At 32.7% G+C, this 26,447-nt stretch overlaps 2 protein-coding genes across 2 annotated transcripts; one reads left to right on the top strand and one right to left on the bottom strand.

Annotated features, from left to right (window-relative positions):
• Positions 1-5,598: 5,598 nt before the first annotated feature.
• On the top strand, positions 5,599-6,794 carry LOC104893232 (acetyltransferase At1g77540). Its single transcript, XM_010679337.4, has 2 exons — positions 5,599-5,942; positions 6,546-6,794. The coding sequence occupies exons 1-2, from the start codon at positions 5,682-5,684 to the stop codon at positions 6,615-6,617; spliced, it is 333 nt and encodes a 110-aa protein (XP_010677639.2). The 5' UTR covers positions 5,599-5,681; the 3' UTR covers positions 6,618-6,794.
• Positions 6,795-7,100: 306 nt separating this feature from the next.
• Positions 7,101-13,226, bottom strand: LOC104893231 (F-box protein 7). The gene is made up of 11 exons (XM_010679336.4): positions 13,039-13,226; positions 12,673-12,759; positions 12,455-12,567; positions 10,872-10,988; positions 10,692-10,788; positions 9,990-10,063; positions 9,228-9,281; positions 9,022-9,123; positions 8,809-8,867; positions 7,889-8,096; positions 7,101-7,453 (listed from the first exon to the last, which is right to left on the bottom strand). The coding sequence occupies exons 1-11, from the start codon at positions 13,046-13,048 to the stop codon at positions 7,394-7,396; spliced, it is 981 nt and encodes a 326-aa protein (XP_010677638.1). The 5' UTR covers positions 13,049-13,226; the 3' UTR covers positions 7,101-7,393.
• Between the last annotated feature and the right edge of the window lie 13,221 nt (positions 13,227-26,447).

Genomic DNA, 26,447 nt, shown 5'->3' with positions numbered 1-26,447 from the left:
GGAAAATCAAACGTGATTAGATCATTGCTGATAACGTGGGAAAAATCGGGCAGTAAATGTGGAAGTTAATGACAGCAGATCAGGAGAGAAATTAGGGAAAACAATAACTTTAAGAGAAAGATTAGGAAAAAACGGCAACTTAATTACTGATTAAAAACGATCATTAAGTGCTGACAAATAATTGAACCAAAAAGATAGTTAAGTTAAGTTTATTCCCCAAGCCACAGACTGGGCCGGCGGCACGCATGTGATAACCACATATCACCACGTACCTACTAAAAGTCCCATTGCTACTCAACTCAAAGGGTAGAGGAAGAATAATGGTTATAAACCTTATTCTTCCCTTCTGTTCTTTCAATGTGGGACAAAATTAAAAAAGACACTTCATATTCTTTTGAAGCAAACTTAAAATTTTTACTTATAAACTCCAACAATCCCCTACATAATTCAAAAGAATTAGAACGAAACAGGGCTGGGAAAAGATGATATGGGCAATAGATACTAGGTTTTGAAGTATCATGTCTTATGGACTTGAATTGACACTTACAAATATGTCTTACTGTCATAATAGGTAGATTTCTCTTTGAACCTTTCACGAAGTTAGCAAAGCATAGTTGCGCACTCAACCTTTTTCAAATCAAGAAACTTTCTCGCAAAATTGTACTTCGGTGCCCCACAAATAACCTGGATTGTCATGAATGCTCTAGAGAGTCTAATACATCTAACTCTCATAAGGGATTGGGCATAATCCCCACATTCACATAGGTAAGTTCATCAAGTTTGTACTATCACAAACCACCTTAAGTAAGGCTATGAACTTATCTATTCTCAACCTTACACATATAATAGTAGAATAAAATAAAATATTACAACACTTTTATTAATAGGAATAGTAGTAGTATACTTAGGAATTTCTTTTGTGTTTTCGTTTAACCCTTTGAACTTAGGAATTTCTAAGAAGGATATCCATCACAATAGGTTTTAACCCCATTTCTGCTGACTCCAACACCATTTTTCTACAAAGGCCTTTGGTGAGAGAATCAACAAAGTTCCTCTCTGACTATACTTAAGTGACGACACATTATTTTTAATAGAATTTCTAACTATGGTATTCCTTAAACGAATATGCTCTCTCTCTTTCCATTATAGGCTTGATTATTCATTATCCCAATTTCTGCTTGCCCCCATAATGGAATATCAACAAGGAAACTCCTTATCCATTCAGCTTTTTGACCTGTCAATTCTAAAGCAATAAACTCAGATTCCATTGTAGATTTGGCAATACATGTTTGCTTTGTGATTTCCATGATATAGATCCTCCAGCAAGAGTAAAAACATAACCGCTAGAATTTCATCATTATTTGACACCCAATTGGCATCACAATATCCTCAAAGGACACAAGGTGTCCTATGGAGACCCAAATTGATAGTGCCTTTTAAATACTTCAACAATCTAATCAAGGCAACTCAATGCTCCCGGTTAGGATTGTGAGTATATCTGCTCAATCTCCTATAACAGCATAAGCTATATCAAGTCTAGTATAATTCATCAAGAACATTACACTACCAATTATTTTATTTTGCATATTGTTCTTGTGATATACTATCGCTCTTATTCTTTTTCAAATGAATACTAGAATCATATGGGGTGTTCACGAAAATGCAATCAAATTGATCAAACTTCTTCAATATTTTCTCAATATAATGAGATTCATTTAAAGATATCCCACATGACGTTCTAGTAATATTTATTCCAAGAATAACATCAGTCTCTCCTAGATCCTTCATTTCAAAACAAGAATTTAGGAAAAACTCTTAGTTGCATTTACTACGTCTATATTGGTCCCAAAGATTAACATATCATCCACATATAGACATATGAAAACACAACCAAGCTCATCAATTTTGGAATAAACACAAGCATCAGAATCATTTACCAAAAAATCATTTACAGTAATAGTTTGATGAAATTTATCATACCATTGTTTTAGTGCTTGTTTTAAACCATACAAAGATCAATAAGCTTGCATACCTTCTCCTCTTAACCAAGAACCTCACATCCTTTAGGTTGCTTCATATAGATCTCATCATTTAACTCACCATTCAAAAATGCAGTTTTCATATACATTCGATGCACAATCAAATCATGAATAGATGCAAGTGCAATTAATGCTCTAATGATGGCTACCTTGGTCACCAGAGAATAGGTATCAAAGAAGTCTAAATCTTTCTTTTGGCGATGCCGTCCAACTACAAGTCTAGCCTTATACTTATCTAAGGAGTAAGGACCCATCAGGCTTGCATATCTTTGTAAAGATCCGCCTACTACTTAGGGTCTTACAACCTCTAGGAAGGCCTAACATACAAAATCCAAGTATTATTACTCATAATAGGCTCTATTTCACTGTTAATAGGCTCTAACCAAAAACTTAAGTCTACAGATCTCATGGCATCTGCATAGGTTCTAGGGTTCTCTTTCAATACAAACGCATCGACATCTTGCTCATCTAAACACTCTTTCTCAGCTAGAAAGGTAGTAATAAAGTCATGTCCGAAACTAGACTCGATTCTAGCTCTTTTACTCCTTCTAGGTTATGAGGTATCACTAGATGATGCAATGTCACGATGCAAAGTAGAAGAAGATGCAGTAGGCGTACATGCTTGTCCACTAAATTTCATAGGAAAATCATGCTAAAAGAATTCAACATCCCTTGACTCTCTAATAGAACCAAAACCAGACGCATCCTTAAGAATGGGTCTATATGCAACACCGTTATAAGCATAACCAATAAAGATACCATCTACCGTCTTAGGTCCAATGTTACTCCTTTAAAAGTCAAGAAATCCTATTTTACCCAAACACCCCCACACTTTCAGGTAATCCAAATTAGGCTTATAACCTTTCCACAATTCATAGGAAGTTTTATCTAACTTCTTATGTGGAGCTCGGTTAAGAATATAGCAAACAGGAAGAATAGCCTCACTCCACATGTTAGAAGGCAAACCTGAACTAATAAGCATGTCATTCATCATATCATTAAGAGTCTTGTTTTTCTGCTAAGCTATTCCATTTTGTTCGGGTGTACAAGGAGTTGTAACCTCATGAATAATTCCATTAGAGACACAAAATTTCTTAAGAGAAACTCCATAATATTCTCCACCCTTATCTGATATCACTCTCTTTATCTTAAAGTTTAATTGGTTTTCAACTTTGGCTTTATAGATTAGAAATTTTTCTTAAGCCTTATCCTTGGAACTCATTAAATAAACCTTAGTATAACGTAAGAAGTCATCAACAAATGTAATATAATATTTATTTCCTCCCCTACTCATGGAATTTCGAAAGTCACCCAAGTCACTATGGACCTTCTCTAATAAAGTAGAGGAACGGGACACATTTTTGTTGAATGCTTTCTTAGGGTGCTTAGGTTCTACATACACTTTACATTTATCAAAAGAAGTATTGCTAAAGTCAGAAATAAAACTAAGTTATTTTAGCTTTTTAATAGATGCAACATTCACATGACCTAGTCTAGAATGTCATAAAGAAACAGACTCAGTAATATAAATGGAAGTAGTAGAAACTTTATTATCAATAGCAACATCCAAAATAAAAAGTTCATCATTACAAAAGCCTTTACCCACAAAAACGCCATTTCTGATTAATACAAGTTTATTAGATTCAAAAGCTAACTTAATCTCAGCTTTGTTTTAAAGAGAACCGGAAATGAGATTTCTGCTGATGTCAGGGACATGCAAAAACATTATGCAAATCAATGGTTTCCCCGAAAGTCAATTTCAGTAAAATCTTTCTTTTGACTAAAACACTCACAGTGCTTGAGTTGCCCATGAAGGCGCAATCTCCTCCACCCCAGGCCTTATAATAGTAGTTGTTTCTTATGTTTCCTTGTTCCTCTGACTATTATTTTATTTTATGTTGTTTGCTTGTAATTTGCATTGATTTTATTGCTGGACTCTTATTGTATAATTTTGTAGAACTACAAATAGTTTTTTTTTTACATTGCAAAATCGTACATTAATTAAAAGAGGAAGTATAGCCTAATGTTAATACAATCCAAACTAAAACAAATACACAAACCTAAAGGAGCCTTAAGAGCTCGTACATTATTCCACCTAATACATAAGTAAATAAAAACGAAACAAAAGCGAGTAGAAAGGGGCGCGTTGCTGGTCAGTGATGATGATGGTGGACGCAAACCTCGGATGGCGGATGGAAGTGGTTGATGAAGCGATTGACGATCACGATTTGGACAACGAACAACCAACGGCGAGCATCAAGTCTCGCCGTATGAGCAATCCCAATGATCTGTCATCACTCAGGATTCTGAACTCAGGACCATGTGAGGAGTCACATTCCAATATGACTCACTACTCTTGAGCGAGAGTATGTGAGGCTTCTCCTTGATGAAAGAGAAACACCGATGAGTGAGCGTGTTGTAAACCCCCAGATGCAACTGAGATGTCGCCTGCAGATTTGAAAGTTTTCAAGGCAAAGACCATGAAGATCAATGCCAAGCTAAAAGGAGAGCCACACAAGTTGAGCCCTCGAATACACCTACGGTTTTCAAAACCGGCAAATACACGTCCCAACCATGAAAGCCTATCGTCATCTCGTTCTTGCTCACGAACATCGCGAGTCACCATATCCCTCGGCACATATTCCAAAAATCCTTTTTCCTTTTATTTTCAGTTTTTAATTTATTTTCTTGTTTTTTTGAATAAATTAGTATCTCTCTATGAGATTTATTCAAACCCTGTTATGGGGTTTTTAGTCTCTATTGTGGAGATCTCCTTCTCCCCTATGGGAGTTGTGAGTGTGGATGTTTTGTTTTTAGGTATGAGAAATTGTTCTTATTGGTTGACGTTCAAGACACTACATGAAGGTATTGGAATCTCGGATGCGGTTAACATGGCTCGATCAATAATGTTCTTCCCAAACTATGTCAGAATGATAGACTTCCTCATCAATAGCGGTTTGATTCAGGAAATACAAGGGGGCTGCGCTGTATTGCTCGATCTGGTTCATTATAGTTTTTCCGAAGACGAATTTGATTTAACCTTGTTTAATTATATCTTGTTTTTCTTTAATATCTATTGTAGATGCCGTTTGACCTTCAATTAATGAAATTTCTCTTTCAAAAAAAAAAATGATCATTGTACACCATGTGAATATATTATTCATCCTAAACTACACAAAACAAACTAATGACAAGTTGCCACATGTCATGGGTAACTTTGGGAAATTTTGTTAGAAATTTCCATGAAATTCCTCGGAAAATTCCTTTATAAAAAAATTTATATATACATACCAAAATTCATAATTTATTTCCCTCTATAAAATGATACCTATATTAACATATTTCGAAATATTTTCTTTTTAAATGATATGAGGTATAGTGATGATATATTTGTTCATGAGTGGAATTGAGGTGATATTTTTGTTCATGAAATAAACAAAATATGAGTAAAAAGAAAAAATTGGTGAACTTTTTATTCACTATTGACAATGCTCTAAGAAAAAATATAATCAATTAAGTAAAATTTCATTAAATTCGTCTCATTACAAGAATTCGTCTTTAGCAAATAAAAAAATTGGTCTTTGTTCTTCGTCCTTATACTTGAAGGCTTTGAGGATTGGGGACATCCAGAATTAGAAAGAAATGGCGAATGAGAAAGGAGGAGTAGAAAAACCCAGGATAATATGGAACGAAAATGAAGGGAGATTCGAAAGTGAAGATAAGAAAGCTTATTTAGAGTATCATCTGATCAACAATGGCGATTCTCAAATAATGGATATCCTTCACACCTTCGTTCCTCCTTCCAAAAGAGGCCTTGGTTTAGCTTCTCATCTCTGCGTCGCCGCTTTCAACCATGCTTCTTCCAACTCTTTCACCGTCATTCCTTCTTGCTCCTATGTCTCTGTAAGTTCTATTCCTGCTTTTTTCTAGGGTTTTCATTGTCATTCTTGTGGATTATAAAATTTCATTTGAAGATAAATCAATTATGATTTTGATTAGGTTTTATGAGAAATTTCTGTTAATGAGCTCCTCTTAGTTGTATAAGATTGTCAAATTTTGATTTCAATATAGAATTACGATATTTATTGAACTGATATGCACCTGCAGTTTTCTTATTTAATGTCTAATTGAGAATATGATACGGATAGAAATTGTCCATCATTGTTACGGACTACTTCTTCCGTCTTATATTACTCGTTACACTTCTCAATTCATGGACTCCTAGAGAGTAAAAAGAAAAGAGACTCATGTGAGAGAGAGGAGATAGATAGAGATAGTTTATTATCCAAAAATAAAAGTACAGCAAGTAATGGATCATGTAACGAGTATTATGAAACAGAAGAAATAGTGTTATTGCGAATTTACTATCAACCAAAGATCATTAGTAGCTGAAAAACGGAACTAGTAGTTGCACACTTGCATATTTTCGTAGCGATGAATGACAAGAGTATGTGTATGAAATAGAAATTACTTACAAAGTGCATATTATGTTTTTGATTGTGGCAGGACACATTTCTACCCAGGAACCCGTCGTGGACGTCGTTAGTGTACAAGGGAGATGTTAAATCTAGCATGTGAACTTCTCAAATTGAAGTACTAGCTGCTATGTGCTGCTACTGTATCATGATATTGCAATACTCCATCCGTCTTTTTTAGTTACTACATTTTACTATTTAGATAAATCTCTTTTTAGTTGCTACATTTGTTAAATATTTCTACTTTTAGTATATAATATCCACATATTATTTACTTGTATACCCTTATTTTTGTCTTCATCACACAAAAAAGACAACTAATTTATGTTATATTGCTCTACTTTTCAATGATTCGCACATATCTTCTTGATCTGTGTGCTAAAGTAAATATAGCAACTAAAAAAAATGAAGTAAGTAGTAAACATGTACCTCCTTCATTTCCTCTTAACTGTACCCAAAGTACTTTTTTTTATCTTAGGCATATAAAAATTATAAAATATTAATATCCTTGAAATACTTGTCGAGATGAATTCAACGAGATTTGCATAACTAAATTTTTTCATAAAGTATAAATAATACAAGAGAGTCAAAATGAAGTTTGCTGGTTCTTTTTCATTTCTTCGCAGTCACTAAACAGTGAAGGTTCGGTGATACAATGTTAGAACTGGATGCAACAAATATTGGTAGCTTTCATATGATATTACAACAGAATCTAATACTAACCTTATGACAGCCATAATTTCTCAAGAAAAAAGAGAGAGTTTATGACAAATATATACAACAATCAACATTATAAGTTTATAACACAAACAAGAGCGGAGGCTGGAATTTATTGTGGCCATACATTGATGAGGCAAACAACAGATTTCCAACTGAATATCAGCCAGGCACAAAGTAATCCATCTTCTCCACTGGAAGATTCAGAACTGACGTTTCCACCTACACAACAGGTCGATAACATAACACCATGTTAATTTACAATCTCATCTCAAAAATTTGGAAACGGATGATCTCCCGCCCCCCAAAAAAACCCATAAACACCTCTTCATCGGGTTTATGACTTATGATAGCGGCATTCCAGAGATGGACAAATTCATATCTAATCTCAGAGACTTTTCATTTAAAAAGACCGCTTATGTAGTCTGCAGAACCCAAGTATTGAAATGCATATCTGAAATTCAAAGATGGCCCCATGAATCACACTGGTTTCGAAGGCAAAAAAGAATGTCAATGATTTTTGTGCATAATTTTAAAAAGTGCTCTTTTTATGGAACCAAATAAGTTTAAGCGTATGACTAGTCTCTCGAACTGCTATTATCATAAACAGAGGAAATTTCCTTGGGTGCAATCAATCCTAAAAAAAGAGAATGATACCTCTTCAAATGGAACAAAGATGAAAGGAGTCAAGCCCCTGGTGTGCGAGACAGCAGGCACATCAGGATTGTGTGTCTCATCATCTTGCCATCCTTCAACAATATCAAGCATGTCTTCCTCGTTATTCGCCTCATTATCATTAACACCACTAGTGACAAGTGAAACCAAATCCATTCTGTTATTAGCTCCTGCTGTTGTCCCTCTCAACCTGAAACAAAGCAAGTCAAGGATTGGTCCAACGGAAGATCTTGTTATAACAAGTAATCACTTACCATGCATTAACGGCTTCAGAAATTATAGGTTCAAACTAAGCTATCATTGAGTAGATCATAAATTTCTAAGCTCTCATTTGCTTAAGGTCATGCCAAAATTTTGGGAATTTTATACTTTTTGAGTAGATCATATATATATATAAATATATATATATATATATATATATATGCACTTTGTTGCATGAATTATTGCCAGTTCAATAAATGAAAAAAAAAAAGAAGAAAAGAAAACAAACTAACAAAAGAAACACACACACACTTAAAGAGCAAACTTGGATAACAACTCTATTGCTAATGATAACCTCAATGATCATGCATTAGCTATAGGAATATTATTCATGAGAATCCAAATACCACCAGGATAACCATATTCATTGTTAAAAAGCTAATTTATTTTCCAAAGAATGCAAAAAATAGAGGCATCTACGACAATATGAGCTCTAATGTATGTTCTTTAACAGCCCCAACATAAAACCTGTCACGGTATATGCTTGAACGGTTGGACCCAAGCACAAACAGCTATGCAGAATTTGAAGTTAAAACATACGCTCAAAGGTACGATTTGTATGTATTCATATTTACACAATCACTCAAAATTTCACAAATGAATCATCTGCAGCAGCATAGACAAGCCATTATATGAAATACCTTAACCGAATTCTCAATACAGTCGGCCTCGTGCCTGGGTACAAAAGTGCAGCTTCAACCTGAAAGAAATGGAGGAGCATACTCTAAGTTAGAAAGTGCACCAAAAGATTAATTGTTTCCATGCCCACCCCAATATTTACCCTTCCCAGGTGCATGGGAGGTTTCAATGTTGACATGCACACACATACATAAACAGGAACAGAAAATATGAACCTTGTCATCAGACAATGTGTATTGTCCACGATATACACACTCTGCTTTAGATTGTCGAAAGTTCATGAACTTTGCAACATCTTTAAGTTTCTGAGAAGAATTCTGGCCATTTAAAAAGAAGGTAAATTAGCTATCATACAAAGATAATACAACAAAAGACAGGATAGGCGCATGTTCGAAGAATTTAGTCAGATAGATCACCAAACCTTGTACAAAAATCTTCCAGAGGGATAGAACTTGATGTATCTGTAATAGCACACCTGCAAAAGAGAAAGAAGATTAGACAGGAAAGTAAGCAACAAGGTCAAAGACTGTCTGCTCTTTGATCCAGTTGTCTGAACCTCCTGAAACATTTAGAGTGCAGTCTCGGGACGATTTAGAAGACAATTTTTAGCTGAGGGCTTCTAACAATTAGACTGACATAACGACAGCACCAAACTATTAGACTTCTAACCAGAATATCCTCAACTGATAACTGACTAACTGTCATAACCGAAGTACCAAACTCTATGAACCTGAACCAGAATAGAAGTTACAAGTTTACAACAAGAACACCAAGTTTCAGTTTTATCATCAATTAAAACACGAGAGAAGAAAAAAGATAATAGGGGCTTTCAGATATGAAGTTGATATTTTTGCTCTAGCGAAATGAGGCACATAATGCATTTCTGTTTCCATTACAAGTATCAAGTTTATGGGCATTAGCATAATAATTTTTCTGTAAAAAACAAGAACTGTTGGAGAAACATGTTACGTTGTTCTCGATTACAAGTATCATTATTCATATGCAATTATCAGGGCATCCAATCCAAGTTCAGGATAAGATTCCCTTGTTTCCCTATCCCTTCCAGTTCATCCTACTGAAACTAAGTGAGTCTACGGGAAGGAGTATGGACACCCTTTCTTATTCTGCTCTACTGCTTGAAATTTGAGTCTATGCTCTAATAACACTATAAGAAGCGACTTACCAAATGTACTGGGTTTGAAACTTTCCATTCTGCAATTCCAGCACGTATATAAGTATTCCTACTCACATAAATGCCTGCATGCAGCAATATCAACCTTTAATTCCTTTTAACATTTAAATGCCTGTATTTTGTATAAGGACATAAACAAAAAAGTTCAAAAATCATCCTGATTTCAAGCTACAATTGTACAACGGCAAAATCGTCATAATTGCGAGTTTTTTCACTCATGCGCAAACAAAAAAATAAATAAAAAGTCATTTGAGTTGCTAGTTGCTACACGTTCACATTATTAGAGACTCAAGGCAAGCATCATGATTGTTTTGCAGCTTCTACAAACAGCCAACAACCACCTTCTCATACAAAACATATCTTCTGCTTATCTATTTGACATGGTCAAGTACATCGAAACTTCAAATGAGTTAAGAGCAACACATTTCACTGTAAATTTGTGGGATCAACCCTTACTTTTTGCTGGTTAGTCATAGCAATATCCACAAACAAAATTATTGATTGCCAACCTCTCCCTAGTGTTCAAAAAATTAAGATGAGGAATGTATTGTTTCAGTCCTATACATTCTCACCTTTAGAGAACTTCAGGTCCCCCCTTGTCTCATTTCTTCACTATTATTTTCTTAAGAGAAGGAAAAACTAGTATTGAAAATTTTCTTGTCTAAAAGAAATAGATTAAGTAAAGATGTTTACCATCAGTTCGCGCTCTTGGTCTCAAGAGCCACATCTTCCTCCATGACCCTTCATATTTTGAATGCAAAAGTTTGTAATTGTCCACCACTCCAAAAAGCTTCAGCAAGAAAAGCAGTCTCAAATGATGTAAATATGAACAAGTCAAACTTGAGTAGAGAGAACAAAATCAAGGAACTGAACCTGCCAAGCTTTCAAGCATGCATTGCGCCAAAATACAGGATTACGGACGGTGTATCTCCATTTGCGACAAACGCAAGATGCTCTTCCCAAGTAATAAGAAGGCATTCTTGCAAAGATCTGCCAAAAATCCAATTTTCAATTTCATTTTTCTTGTTTCTGTTTTGGGAGGGATGGGGAAAGGGAAAAATGGAAATGGGGGCATTCTTGGGTCTTTATATCCCATCATTGGAGACTCGAGGTGAAACACGCAAATTCAAACACAAATAAAGAAATCACTGCACTGGAAGGTTTTTCTGGGCACTGTATGGGTATTTGCAAAGGTAGAATCAGAATTTCTCTCTTGACTGCTATGGAAACTCAAGGTACGTTTTTAGGCAATTTCACCATATATGTTTCATGGAGTTACATGGTATTATACACTATTATATGATTAGAAATCTCCTTCAGATATTTTGCAAATATAAATTGAGATGAACTCAACATCATCTTACATAGTAAAATTCAATTTATAGATCACCCAAAAATTTCCGGTGAAAGTTACTAAAAAAATAGTGCAAAATCAAAGCATTGCAACTAAAAATGTCAAAGGAAGTGCATTAGAGACTAGAGATTCCAAGTGAGTAGAACTTTAGAAAAAGGAGGGAGATAAAGGCACCAAATGATAACTGGGTAAAATGTTTCTATGCAAGATAACATCTATATTCTGATGCAAAACTGTTCAGCCAAGTTCTGGACATGTAATATTGACTTCTACTTTCAAACTTTGCAGACCTTGAAAGGTATGGTTGTGTTGGTTCACTTAATATTACTGTAGGTCGATTCTAAAGTTTCCACATAAAAATACAAAAATACCTCTCGTGTAGAAAATTATTAGAAACATAGCTCTTCTCTTTAACACATGTTTTTGGGCCACTTAGTTGGATTAAATGGGCTTGCATAACTAACAATAACCTCCAAAGATGACGTGGTTATATCCTCTCCCCTTCCAATGTTGGACAACTTACATGTGCACTTAACATACGAGGCTCAGCAAAAGCTTATTCCAGCATACCATATGACTCGACATATTAAGATTTTTCATAAACTGAACCAGTGAAACTTCTTCACTATACAAAGAGCCTAGTATTGTCAAAAACTCAGAAACCAGCCAGAAACTCCCCAACTAGACAAGTAGACAATATCACCAGATGGCTCCATAGAAATAAAACATGATGAAGGTTCATAGAAAATAGGGTGCCTTATTTTCCACTAATAATCAGAATTAAAACTAGCCTGACATGCTCAACATACACAAGCTAATATCGTTCTTTGAAACTCAAGACATGGCTATAAAGATTTACTAAGTTGGGGCGAATAATCTCAGTCTAAGGCATACTCAACATACGCAAGCTAATGCTGTTCTTTGAAACTCAACCAAGACATGGCAATGGCGATTCGCTAAGTTAGTTGAACAATCTTGGTCCAGGGTGGTTCGATCAATGGTCATATAAATATATAATCAAGATAGAAACCAACATGGATTTAAACAGGAACATGACACATTGAGTCATTGACAACACGAATTGGCAAATTCGACTTGTTACCTCATGAAGCAACTCGTCAGGCAACATACGGTGAATAAGTGCAGGATCATTAGAAGGCGTGTTACTAACACTTCCATATGCTGCCACTGGATTAATCCTGACCCCATAAAGATCTATATGATGAACACATTAAAACAAACAACTCAAACAATGAGAGTCTAACATCATCAACACCTAATTATATTCAAGTACTAACTACTAATAACCGAATCTATTACCAAGCCAGGGTCTTTGAGTAATGAAGAATTGGGAAGTCCTCCAATGGTAAGCAGCCTCTAATTCTGCCACAACTGTCGAATTTAAATCTGCAAATACACAAAAAAACCCCATCAATTTACAATTTGTATTTCCAATTTTGATTGTAATTGACTAAAATATTAAGCTCAAAGTTTACAAATCTGAGGTAATTATGTTTTCTGAGAGATACCCATATGGAGGAATTAATTAATATGATCAAATTCATGATGAATTAGAACCAAAAAAAAAAGAGGGTTTTTTTTTAATTAATGAAAAAAAATGATTGTTCTTAAAGGAACAAAATTGCAATGAAAATAATGAAATGAAAGGGAAGAGGAAATTCATACCTGAAGCCATGCTTTTTTGTTTAATTTAAAACTTGGGGTTGATCGATATATTTTTCCCTTGATGTGGGAAATTTTTAGGAGAAAAAGGAAAGGAAGAAGATAAGGTGTTTTAGGGGGTTGTAAATTCACCATTTTGCTCTATACTCGGTTCATATTTGATGCTACGCCGCCAAACATAAAATCCACCTGAGTTTTTTATTACTCCTATTTTGCAGGAAAAAATTTCATTATATTGCATTCCAATTTTCGTACTAGCTAATTTTAATTTTTTTTTTAGCTGAAATTCTCACTGTATTTGTAATAGAATTTTGTAAGAAATTTAGTAAATAACTACCTATTTGTTATCGAGTTAGTACGGTTCTACCTGGTCTCCACTGATATTATTGTGGATCAAATTCACTTAAATGATATAGTGACCCTCCTTTTTATATGGTAATCTTTTAAAATCATAAATTACATTAATTTGTTATTATCTAACATAGCGACAATTTTTTTTTGGAACTTGTCACCTTCTCTTACATTAGTTTTCCATGACAAATGTTTCACTTTATGACATTCTTTACAATTTATATTTACTCCTTTTTTATATCTTTTTTTTTATATATATAGTGATCTTTTTTTCATAAATTACCTGTATTTGCATTAGGTCCATATTCATTCAGTGTAAACCAAGTCCATATAAGTTTTTTTTTTTTTTTTACTTTGTTATCGAGTTTTAGAAATAATGATTTTTTTTTTCTTTCAAAAGCACCTTATCTGTTTACGAGTTTTTGGCCATGCTTGGTAAAAGTTGATGTTGCAGTAGTGGTTAGTTGTAACAGACTAGCAGTAGTTGCCAGCTATTAGATATTAGCTATTAGCTATTAGAGTTTAAATATAAAGTTGCTTTTAGGATAATTAGTGTTCGATAAAACTAGATGTAAGTTCAGAAAAATAACAAAATTAAACAAAATTTAATCTTCAAAAGCTACCTATGAAACTCTTCTAAAAAAAACCCTAGCCTCTCCCTCTCTCTTTTTTCTCTCTAAACCCCTAGCCTCCCCTACTCCTTCATTAGTTAGGGGGCTGCCATAGATGATTTCATCTATGGTAAGCCCCCTTTTCCCTTTTATTTTCAGTTATTTGTTTATTTTTTTGTTTTGTTGAATAAATTAGTATCTCTTTATGAGATTTAAATTCTTCAAACCCTGTTAAGGGGTTTTTAGTATCTGTTGTGGAGATCTCATTCCGCCTATGGGAGGTGCGAGTGTGGTTTTTTTTTAGGTATGAGAAATTGTTCTTATTGGTTGAAGTTCAAGACACAACATGAAAGTATTGGAATCTTGGATGCGGTTAACCTGGCTCGATCAAGAATGTTCTTCCCAAACTATGTCAGAATGATAGACTTCCTCATCAATAGCTGTTTGATTCAGCAAATACAAGGGAGTTGCCTTGTATTGCTCGACCTGGTTCATTATAGTTTCTTCAAAGACGAATTTGATTTAACCTTGTTTAATTGTATCTTGTTTTTCTTTAATATCTATTGTAGATGTCGTTTGACCTTCAATCAATGAGATTTCTCTTTAAAAAAAAAATTCTTAAAAAGTTACCTTCAAACTACTTTACCAAACACTATTTTTTAGCATTATTAGAATTTTGACTTAGTTTGCACACTAAAAACTATTTCAAAACTATTGATGCACAAGCCCTTTGTCCGACTAGCAACCTTTTTTTTTCTAGAGAGCGACTAAATGCATTTATATACTATATGAGATTCACAAATTATTATAATAGACGGTCTAATTTTAATATAAAATTAGACAATGCAAACTTACGTTCTCCTAAGAAGTCCATTCAATTTCTCTCTAACCTAACACTATTTTTAGGTATCTTGCACCATCCTAGTCGTCCATTCTCTTCTCCTTCTTTTATTTCCCTTCTAAATTTCGAATCAGAACAAACAATTTTTAAAAATAGTCCGTCAGTCTTACAAAATGGATTAAGCTAGTCAATGGATTAAATCAGTCACTAAATGAATTAAAGAATGTTATTAATTAATAGATTAAACTGGTCATTAAATAGATTAAAATGGTCACTAAATAGATTAAAGTAGTCACTATATTAAGAAATATGATCTATTCTCTTCTTAATATTGGGTTTGGGCCGCGCCTACTTTTAAATTAAAAGTAGATGGTCTCTTACAAGACCAACTGTATGAGATTTCATCCCTGCTCTTATATACCGCACTCATAAGATTCTACTCCCTCCGTCCCATAATATAAGTCATGTTTCCTTATAAGGTGTCCCAAAATATAAGTCCTATTTCTATTTTCAATCAATAATTATGCCCAAAATACCCTCATGAAAATAATTTTATTCTCAAAATGCCCTCATAATTTGAGCTTCCAATACACTATAATTAATGACAAATTGGAATCTTCTACCCTATTAAACTCCTCTACACATTAAACCATGCAACATTAATGTTCAGTTTTTATTTTTGTTACAAAGATATAATAATGTAAGTGTTTCCCAATAAAAATGAATATTTTTATCCAAAATAAAACAAGATTCCACTTTACCTTAATTCTCGCGTAAAAATAGAATCAGGACTTATATTATGGAACGGAGGGAGTAGTTGTCAAATCAAGAAATTTATCATAAATCCAAAGTCTAATTCTTTGAATCGGTTTAAATTTGGAAATTAATGAAAAATAATCAATAAATGTTTTGTTTTTTGTTTTTTCAGAGCTCCCAGCTTCAAACAAAAAATTTAGAATTTAATTTAACTTTGGCAAATATATGACCGCATTGAATATGTTGGTTTCACTTTTCTTTTCAAGTTGTCTTTTATTGGTTCACCCTCTATTTCTTCTATTTCGAAAGTTAACCAACCCTTTAATTATTGAAATTTCATTGGCCACGCATACATTAAAATTTTAGTTTAGTGATAATTTTCTCTCTAATTTATTACATATATATTACAATATTCTATTACAATCGTGTCTATAAGGATTGACAACCTTTAGTTTTTTTTATCCATATGAATCACGGTTGCAATACAAAATACAAAGAAATGAAAGGATGATTCAAACTTGTGATCTATTATCCACGATATCTCAATTTTAACCACTAGACCAAGACATCTTTGATATTAGCAACCCATAAGTCACTCAATTGGTTTTCGAAAATATGAGAAATATGTAATGTTTTAGTGTGTTACTTGTAACCATTAGAAAAATTCAGTCTCACTTCAATCAATTATTACTTAAAATCAGAAAAAAAAAAGGGAAGGTTTACCTGCAAAGAGTCACCAACAAGTATGAAAAAGGAGTTATCATCGGTGGAACAGAAACCCAATTTCCATTTTTGAGAGAAATTTGAAAGCCAGCTGTATTATTTGATCGGAGTACAGAGATTATCTGAGGATCTGTGTGCTCTCCAAAACCAACCAAATTTGTACCACTTAACGCTTCAAATGCATCAGGCTTTGGTGGATAATGATTTAGCCTGAAATATGAGTCGCTTTCATCCTTCTTTATTAACTTACTTAGCACATTCTTGTCTTCTCCTTTCACATTTAGCCCTTCCGCCATCATTTCCAACACTCGCACCGCCAATTTCTTCATTTTTGCTATATAGTTCATTATTGCATACCTGCACATGTCATACATACAACTTTATAGAACTATTATCATAAAAACCATACAACATGAAATATTAAAAAGCAATTCTGGTATATTACTCAGGTAAGAAAATCTTTATGGTCATATTTTTCTCCCACTTCTTTCACTGAAATCAATTTACCTAATTTTTATTTTTAAATAAAAAATTAGTTATTGTGGCATGAGATTATTATTCTTAGGTATCGTTTAGTTGCACTTGGGAAGTTGATCTTCCCTTGATTTTTTACTTCCCATGAAATTTCACTTCCTAGGAAGTAAAGAAAATTGTTTGCTAGGCTATGGGAAGATAGAATTCCCATGGGAAGTGGCACTTACCTAGGAGAACTAGGTAAGCAACTTCCCCCATTGTGTGGGAAGTAGAATTTCCTAGGAAGTGCAAATTCCCATGATTTTGCCAACCAAACAACTTCATATACTTCTACTTCCTAGGAATTTGCACTTCTCATGATTTATTTTGTCAACCAAACAAGGCCTTATTATATACTCTCTTTGCTTTTATTTATTTGTTACATTTTCCAAAAAGGGTTGTGTTTTTTTTTATTTGCTATATTTTCTTATTAGGAGACTTGGACCACCAAAAGTAATAGTATTATATTTGTTTCTCACTTTTTCTACCAAAAAGTACTACTTTTTTTCCCTTTTCCCACTCAATTTAATGTTAAAAAAGTCAAAAAGTACACTAAAAAAGAATGAAAATGACATCTCGTAAATTCTTGTGTAAACCAAAACGTAGCAAATAAATAAAAGCGGATGGAGTATATATTCTATTAGTTGCAACATTTATTTTTTCACATTTGTCGAAATTATACTTTGAATATTAAGATCTTTTATTGAGTACTCGCTCTGTATTTATTTTTATCTTTCCTACTTTGACTTTGCACGTTTACCAATGCATTTATTCTACATTAAATATCTTTCATTACATATTAGTAAGAATTATAATAATTCAATATTAATAAAATACTCATTGAGATGAATCAAACAATACCTCACATGACTATATTTTTTTCTTCTATGTTGAGAAAAATCTAAAGATTCTCTCTAATAGTGAATAGTGTCAAGATTATAAGTGAGAAAAATAAAAAAAAAAAAAAATACAAGGAAGTATAAGTACATTTATAAAAATTTAATATTTAAAATCCTCGCATCGAGACGAGTCTAATATGACTGTACTTACCTATGTTTTTTTATATAATAATACGAAATAATTTAATAAAATTGACTAATTAATAGTGTCACAAAATCAAATGATGTAACTAAAAAATATAAAAGTTATATATATATATATATATATATATATATATATATATATATATATATATACATATGTACATATGTACATATACATATGTACATATATATATTCTCATTCGTTGAAGTTCGAGACTCAACATGAAGGTATTGGAATCTCAGATGCGGTCAACCTGATTCAATCAAGAATGTTCTTCCCAAACTATATCAGAATGATAGACTTCCTCATCAATAGCTGCTTGATTCAGCAAATACAAGAGGGCAGTGCTGTATTGTTCGATCTGGTTCATTGTAGTTTCTTCGAAGACGAATTTGATTTAGTCTTGTTTAATTGTATCTTGTTTTACTTTAATACCTATTGTAGATGCCGTTTGGCCTTCAATTAATGAAATTTCTCTTTCAAAAAAAAAAAAATATACATATATACATATATATATGTATATGTACATATACATATATATATACATATATACATATACATATATATATACATATATACATATATATATATACATATATACATATATATATATACATATACATATATACATATATACATATATACATATATACATATACATATATATATATACATATATATACATATATACATACATATATACATATATATATACATATATACATACATATATACATATATATATACATATATACATATACATATATATATATATATATACATACATATATATATATATATATATATACATATATATATATATATATATATTATGCGGCTGCAAAAAATATGCACAAAAATAAGCTTGTTTAGAAAAGTTTGACTCTAGATACTTTATAGAATTTACAAAAATACCATTGTCATGAGTTCAAATTTTGCACTTTTCTATACCATTTTATGTCCGGCTTAATATTACTGGTCTATAAAACAAGCTTTTCATTTTATACTTTATTCGTTCCAAAAGCTAGTTTATGTTTTTATTTTGACAGTCAAACTTTAATAATTTTGATTAATACGGTCACTAATATATATATTCATCTTATACTTTAATTATCTTTGGTGATTTATACTTTAGGAAAAAACAGAGCCATATGAAATTTTGTTAGATTCGTCTCGATGTATATATAATTTTTTATTATTAACTTTTTATAATTTTACTAATTAATAATTGACGATATTAACATTCAAATCATACATCGACAAGCGTGAAAACATGAGACGGTGCAACTATTTTTAAACGGATGAAGTATAAAATTACATGCTCATATGCAGTCTTATTGGATTCACCACAATATGTACATACTTCCTCCGTTCAATAAAAAGCAAACACTTACTATTTTAGAACTTTTCAAAATAAGTGAAACATACCTTAAATGGAAAAAAGAAAGTTATAAAATGACAAGAATAACCATCACAAACTAGTGTGGTTTGCTTTTCTCTCTCCTCCTTTTGATAATAAGAAGGGTATTTTATGACTTTTTGGCTTTTGAAAGTGATGTTTATCAAATCTTGTGCCCAATCCCTATATTTCACTTATTATGAAACGGATGAAGTATATAATATCAACTTTTAATACTCCCTCCGTCCCATAATATAAGTCCTGTTTCCTTATAAGGTGTCCCAAAATATAAGTCTTATTTCTATTTTCAATCAATAATTATACCCAAAATACCCTCATGAAAATAGTTTAATTCCCAAAATGTCATCATAATTTCAACTTCCAATGCACCTTATTAATGACAAAATGGAATCTTTTACCTCATTAAACTCCTCTACACATCAAACCATGCAACATTAAATGACAGTTTTTATTTTTTGTTAAAAAGAAAAAAGCAATGTAAGTGTTTCTCAATAAAAATAATTTTTTTTATTCAAATAAAACAAGATTCCATTTAACCTTAATTCCCGCGTAAAAACAGAATCAGGACTTATATTATGGGACGGAGGGAGTACTAACTAAAGATGGCATTGACTTATGCTACTAGCATTACCAGCTAAGGATTATCGTTCATACATTAAATTACGTCGGAGGGCCTCACTCCTCTATTTTCCTTATTAAATTTCATCTCCTTTTTTAATATTTCATAATTCTCCAAGATGTTCTTTGAATTCCAAAGATCTCTTTAATAAAAATTCACCTCTCTAAACTTCTAAATAACATATGTAAGATATTGAGGTTTAAGCTAATTGTTCAATTTTCAAATTAATATAGGTTTTTGATTGGGGAATCAATTTTCAAATTTTATAAATAGAACTTGTGATACTAAGTATTGTTAGTATGTAGAATTATGTAATTGATTTTAGAGAAGGTATTGTGTCAGACCGTCCGACTATAATATTTGGTCGGACGACTTTCAGTTGGTTTCAATTTTTTTCAGTTGGTTTCAAAAAAATTTTAGTTGGTTTCAATTTTTGTTCAGTTGGTTCCAACTTTTTTTCAGTTGGTTTCAATTTTTGTTCAGTTGGTTTGAAATTTTTTTCAGTTGGATGTCTTTTAAGTTCAGTTACTTATCTTATTGTTTCATTTACGTGTTTTATTCACTGAAAACAAAACTTAAGTAAATGAAAGCAACTTACCTCTAAATGAAAGCAACTTACCTCTAAATGAAAATAACTTACTTCATTTAATAGAATTACTCTTCATCTTACTAGCGGTGGTGATGGTACTAATGGTGGCGGCCAACAACCTAACACGATTGCTCTTCAGAGAAACATGTCGCGTCCTCCTCGTTCTTCCTCCATGAACCAGGTTAGAGATGATGGACTTCTACAGGATGTTGTGCCATCCCAAATGCGAAATGATCAACCAACTAAAGAAGAGTCGGAAATAATTTGGATTACTACATATATTTCTACATATATATTCTATATTCAGATGATTATAATGTGGGATTTTTGTTACATAGTAGTACTAGTATATCCTTTCATTTACGCCGACACCTGTTACGGTGGCTGCGCGCCTCCGGTTGCCGCGCTGAGGACGGTGTCGCCGACGAAATCCGGTGACGAGGAGAATCTAGAAGAGAACGAGATGTCGATAATGAATGGATAATGATAAATATATAATGATGTGTCAAACAGAGTATACGAACTGGAGATGAGCAGCATCAGATACTTTGTATTAGCTTTGTGAAAAAATTGAAGTGGCAGGCCATCAGACCAATTCTTAAGGTCAGACGGTCTGACACAATACTTTCACTTGATTTTAAACTTGTTATATACTACCTCTGTATTTTTTTAGTTGCACCATTTGCTTTTTCACATTTGCCGAGACGATTCTTTGAACGTTAATATCTCTTATTGGGTGCAAGTAAAAAATATAAAAATTTGATATTTGGAATCCTCGCATTGAGACGAATCTAACAAGACCCCACTTGACTATGTTTTTTCTTATATAATAATGCGAGATAACTTAACAAAGTTGATTGATGAATAGTGTCACCAAACCAAATGGTGCAACTAAAAAAGTACGGAGGTAGTATAAACTACAATCCTAAATAAACTCTGAGAAAAATATGATTACCACTCATGATAAAAACTTGTCAATTGTTAGCAAGTGATACACTTAAAGCTGGAAACATACCACCAAATTAAAGGAACCACACAAGGGATTAACTTCTTTTAAGCTGCAACAAATTACATGAAATAAAATAACAAATCACTAATGAATAATTAATACATAGACTAACACACATGAACTACTTGAGAGACCATGTACTTTCAACCCTTAAATTCTAAGTCACATCTAGAGGCGGATCTTTTAAGGGGCGGGATGGGGTCCCTTAAAAGATTTTGGGAAAGTTCTACCGCTTTATTGTTTAACTTCGCCCAAAAAAAAAGCGCAATTCAGTATTACCTAGTTTGTGTCTCCATGAGACGTGAGTTATAAGGAGAAAATAGGGACCACAAACTGAAGTGTCAGTAATGTAATGATGATGTTTTTTCCATTCTCCTTGTACTCACGTGTTGTGAATTGTGACTCATTTTTTTGTTTTTCTGTAAGCCTTTCTTATTTATTATTGATTTCTTTTACTTCATCAATTTTTTCTTATATATGTATTTTATTTTATGTTATTAAAAGTTTTAGACTTTTAGATTTCCTATTTCATCTTTTTAGAAATCTGAAAAATTATTTAATAATTAAATGAATATCATATATCTAAAAAGAAAAACACTACACACTGTATTCGTATCCAACTTTAGAACGATGTTTCCATATATGTAATTTTTAGATTTGTCGCATCGGTACTCGGATTCATGCCCATATTATGTACTTGTAACTTTGTCCATGTAGTATAGATATCAACTGATAAATCTAAAGTAAGTAATTGACCCCTGATAAAAAAAATTTCAAGATCCGCCACTAGTCGCTTGCCAACCATTTCCGTCGAGAGTACACAATTAGATACAAAATGGAAAAAGGGTTAAAGATTTTGAAGAAAAAAAAATGGTTTGAAGTATTATCCAAACACCACAAAATGGGTCCCAATCCTACTCATAGATGAGTAAGATTCTGTATTTTTGATGACATCTTCCAAGTACATGGGAGAACAACATCACACCCTTTCTAAGCTAATTGGCTTATTGCTTCTCTGTCTAGATCCTGCTCCCTATATATATATATATATATATATTGTCATACTGATAGTTGAGCACCCTATGAATTATGGGATATATATGGAGTATATATTATATTCTTCACTAATAAACCAGATGCATGGTCTATGCTTCAGGAAATTATCCCATCTTTCTGATCATGTCTTAGCTTGCATGAACACACTTAACCATCTGTTTTTTGCCAACCAAAATTAGCTCGTGCATCGTGCCAGTGTTACTTCCAACTTCTGGTGCAAAAGGTTAGAACTTATGTGATCTTCCAAGGAATTTCTTATTTTCTCTTCACAATAGTAATCTTTCCACGCCACAATACAATTTGGTTGTTGTGCTTGATATTAGAAGGAAGTAAGAATATCTGTTAGTGTTAAAATAGTTTTTGAAACAATAAGAGTTTGGTAAAACTAGTAATTTGTATACTAATAAATAAAGAAAAACCTACATTCTACTTTTTAAACTTACATTGAAAGCAGTCTCTACTTGATAAGCTAATTGTTTTTTTTTTTTTTTCAAAACACTACACATCATCACTAAAAATTAAGCAAAAACACTACTCCATAACTTAGCACTATTTTTACCTTTTATAGCAGAGTATTGTGTTGGTCCAACTGCTAAACACTATTTTAAAAGTAGTTGTTGAAAAACGTAAAGTTTCAAAAAATCATTTGCAACACACAAATTTTATTCTCATGGAAATGGCTAGTTATCTTGTACTAATGAACTCACAAAAACTTTATTTTATTTATGTAGGAGTCTAAATTCCGTACTAAATCTAACTTCTTGTCACCAAAAGGAAACCAAATGAAGTTTGTTATAATGAATTTGCTAGGAGTTTTACAGGTAGTTAGCTAGAAAGATTAGCAATGCATATGAAATTCAAAATATAGTAGTATATACGCATTTTCAATATTAGTTCTTTTTGCCCTTTTCCCTTTAGTTGCAATTATGAATAGATATGGCGACAAATTCATATTGTTAGAAAATTACAAAACATTTTGATCCTTTGAGGACTAGCATTATGGGCCTATAAATTGACGTGCATAGATCATTCCAGTAATGGGCCGGATCTTTGTTAAGAGGTACATATGATACCAGATTTGAAGCCCTATTTCTTTGTTTTTCAGTAGTTGTGTTTGGGCTTATGAGGGCTCAAGCACTTGGGCCGATGTGGTTCATTGTGAACTTTTTAAAACATGGTTGCTAAACGCAGCCTTACTTTACTAACGCAGCCTTAAAAAAACCCCAAAAAACCCTTATTATCATATTCTTTCTAAAAAACCCTTTTTCTCTCTAAAAATATTCTCTCCTCCTCTCTAACTGTTAGATATAAAAAACTTCATCGAAGATCTACAAATTTTAATTTGATATTCAATGGACCATAATTTTGACCCAATCGAATTTCAATCTGATGTAAGTTGTGAATTTTTTTTCGTAATTATGATGCAGGTTGTGAATTTTTTTTCGCAGATTCAAGTTGTAATTTTTTTTTCGTAATGTCTGTTTCGTGTAGACTACACGAAACAGATGATTCCGTTTCGTGTAGATTACACGAAACAATTGATTCTGTTTCGTGTGGACTACACGAAACAGATGATTCTGTTTCGTGCAATCTGCACGAAACAATTGGATCCGTTTCGTGCACCTTGCACGAAATACCAGTATTCCCTTCGAAATTCTGAAAGAAAGTTGGACGAAATTCAAAAAACTTATTCGCTTGATATTGAACCCGAAATGTGTATAAGATCTAGTCATTTATCAATTTTCCAGCATTTTCTAAAAGATTGAAGAGCTTGGAAACGAATTTGGGGTATAATGGTGGACGAATTTGTGAAATTTCGTGAACCAAAAATCTTCGAAGAGGAAGAGGGTGATGAGAGAGGAGAGGAAGAGGGAGAAATGAGTTGTGAGTGAATAAGGGTAATTTTGGAATTTAGATGGGTTGTACATGGTAAATAAATGTTGCATTTAGCAACCCCCTTTTAAAATATCCTGTATTTTAATTTCGAGTTATTCGATTTCAGACAAATGCATGATTGATTACTGTATATGTCCACTGTGCAATTATAAAAAGGATTTTTTAACTATAATAATATAAACTTTTGCCCGTTTTCTCATAATAGTATAAATTTTTTATTTTTTTTTAATAATTAATAATACAAACTTTGAATCAAAATTCCTCCAGTTGGTCAAGTTGACTTGTAATGGGTAAAACAGGTCAAAAAAAATTACAAAATGATCTTTCTTCTTTCTTTCTCCTCCCCCAACCCCGGACCCACCTGAACCACCTCACCTTGTTACCTCCTACAACAAGCTAACAACGATATTGCCCTACTGGAGGAATTTTGATCAAAAGTTTGTATTATTAAAAATTAATCAAAAGTTTGTATTATTACGAAAGAACGGGTAAAAGTTTATACTTCATCCGTTCTGTTTTAAATGAAACATTGTGCAAAATGACACTATTCCTTGATCAATTTTGACTCCAATTTATCGCCATTATATAAAGAAAAACATAGTCAAGTGGGATCTTGTTAGATTCGTCTCGATGCATACTATCAAATTATAGTTTTTTTATACTTCCTCCGTTTCAAAATAGATGATACATTGTCTATTTATGGGTGTTTCAAAATAGATGATACATTGTTTTTTTTTTTTCCTTATTTAGTAACTTTTGCCTTACACTTTTACCATTTTACTTAATTAATTCATGTGGTCCCCAATTTTTTCTTTCTCCCTCCTTTTCACATGGGACCACTAGAATTAATCTACCTCCCTTTATACTACTTAAACATACTTATGAAATTTTGCCTAGGAGTCCGTTTTAATCACAATGTACCATCTATTTTGAAACGGAGGAAGTATTTTTTACGTGTGCACAACTAAAGATATTAGTGAAAGTATTGGGTCAGACCGTCTGACCTAACATTTTCCATCGGACGAAGCCGCGAGAACGGCACCGCTTCTCCTTCTTCATCTTCTTCCTCCGTTGCCGCCGGTGAAAAACCAAAACTGAGCACAACCATTCATCATCATCCATTTTCATTCATCTTCCATCACACTCAAAATTCTTACACATACATACATACAATTTTTCCAGAAAATATAAACTTCATTTAGGAGAGAGAAAAAACAACAATGGATACAGCAGGTGGTAAAGGAAAGAAAGGTGCAGCAAGAAGAAAAAAGGGTGGAGGTCCTAGAAATTTGATTGAAGTTGATGAAATTTTGCCGCATTATTACTTGAAAAGCACCCGACTTAGGAGAAGAATGTTGATATCAGACAATTCGAATTTGGTTTACTTTCAATTCGAAGGATGGTGAGATTGTGAGAATGTGGTGAGTGGTGATTCCTTGCTTATAACAATGCCATGGTTGTTTTTATCAATTCGAAGGATGATTGTTTTCAGGTTAGTTTTCTTTTCAGTTGGACTTTCTTTTCTTTCAGTTGGACTTCGTTTTCTTTCAGTTAGACTTTGTGTTCTTTCAGTTGGACTTTCTTTTCTTTCAGTTGGACTTTCTTTTCTTTCAGTTAGACTTTCTTTTCTTTCAGTTAGACTTTCTTTTCTTTCAGTTGGACCAACTGAAAGAAATAATGGGCCAACTGAAAGAAATAATGGACTAACTGAAACAAAATGAAGACTACCTGAAGAAAAATATAGACTACCTGAAAAAGAATAAAGACCAACTGAAACCCAAGTAAATCTTACTGAAGCACAAAAACCCACTGAAAAACAAAGAAGACTAACTGAAAACAAAATGAAGACTACCTGAAAAAAAATTGGAACCACCTGAAAAAAAATGAAGACTACCTGAAAAAAAATTGGAACCACCTGAAAGTCGTCCGACACAATACGTTCTCAAGATATTAATGATTAAAGAAGCGTATTGGGTTGCGTGAA

Source organism: Beta vulgaris, chromosome 1 (genome assembly GCF_026745355.1).
Source record: "Beta vulgaris subsp. vulgaris cultivar EL10 chromosome 1, EL10.2, whole genome shotgun sequence".
In the NCBI taxonomy this organism is placed as follows: Eukaryota; Viridiplantae; Streptophyta; class Magnoliopsida; order Caryophyllales; family Amaranthaceae; genus Beta; species Beta vulgaris.
Note: the sequence above shows the minus strand (reverse complement) of the source record. Positions and strands in the feature narration are given on the sequence as shown.

Bases quoted from the DNA above. Each gene is read 5' to 3' on its own strand.
- LOC104893232 (XM_010679337.4), top strand. From the start codon at position 5,682: ATGGCGAATGAGAAAGGAGGAGTAGAAAAACCCAGGATAATATGGAAC. The intron at 5,943-6,545 runs GTAAGTTCTATT...TGATTGTGGCAG, and splicing joins CTTCTTGCTCCTATGTCTCT to GACACATTTCTACCCAGGAA.
- LOC104893231 (XM_010679336.4), bottom strand. The intron at 12,568-12,672 runs GTAATAGATTCG...TTCATCATATAG, and splicing joins TACTCAAAGACCCTGGCTTG to ATCTTTATGGGGTCAGGATT. The intron at 8,097-8,808 runs GTATTTCATATA...GCTTTGTTTCAG, and splicing joins GTATTGAGAATTCGGTTAAG to GTTGAGAGGGACAACAGCAG.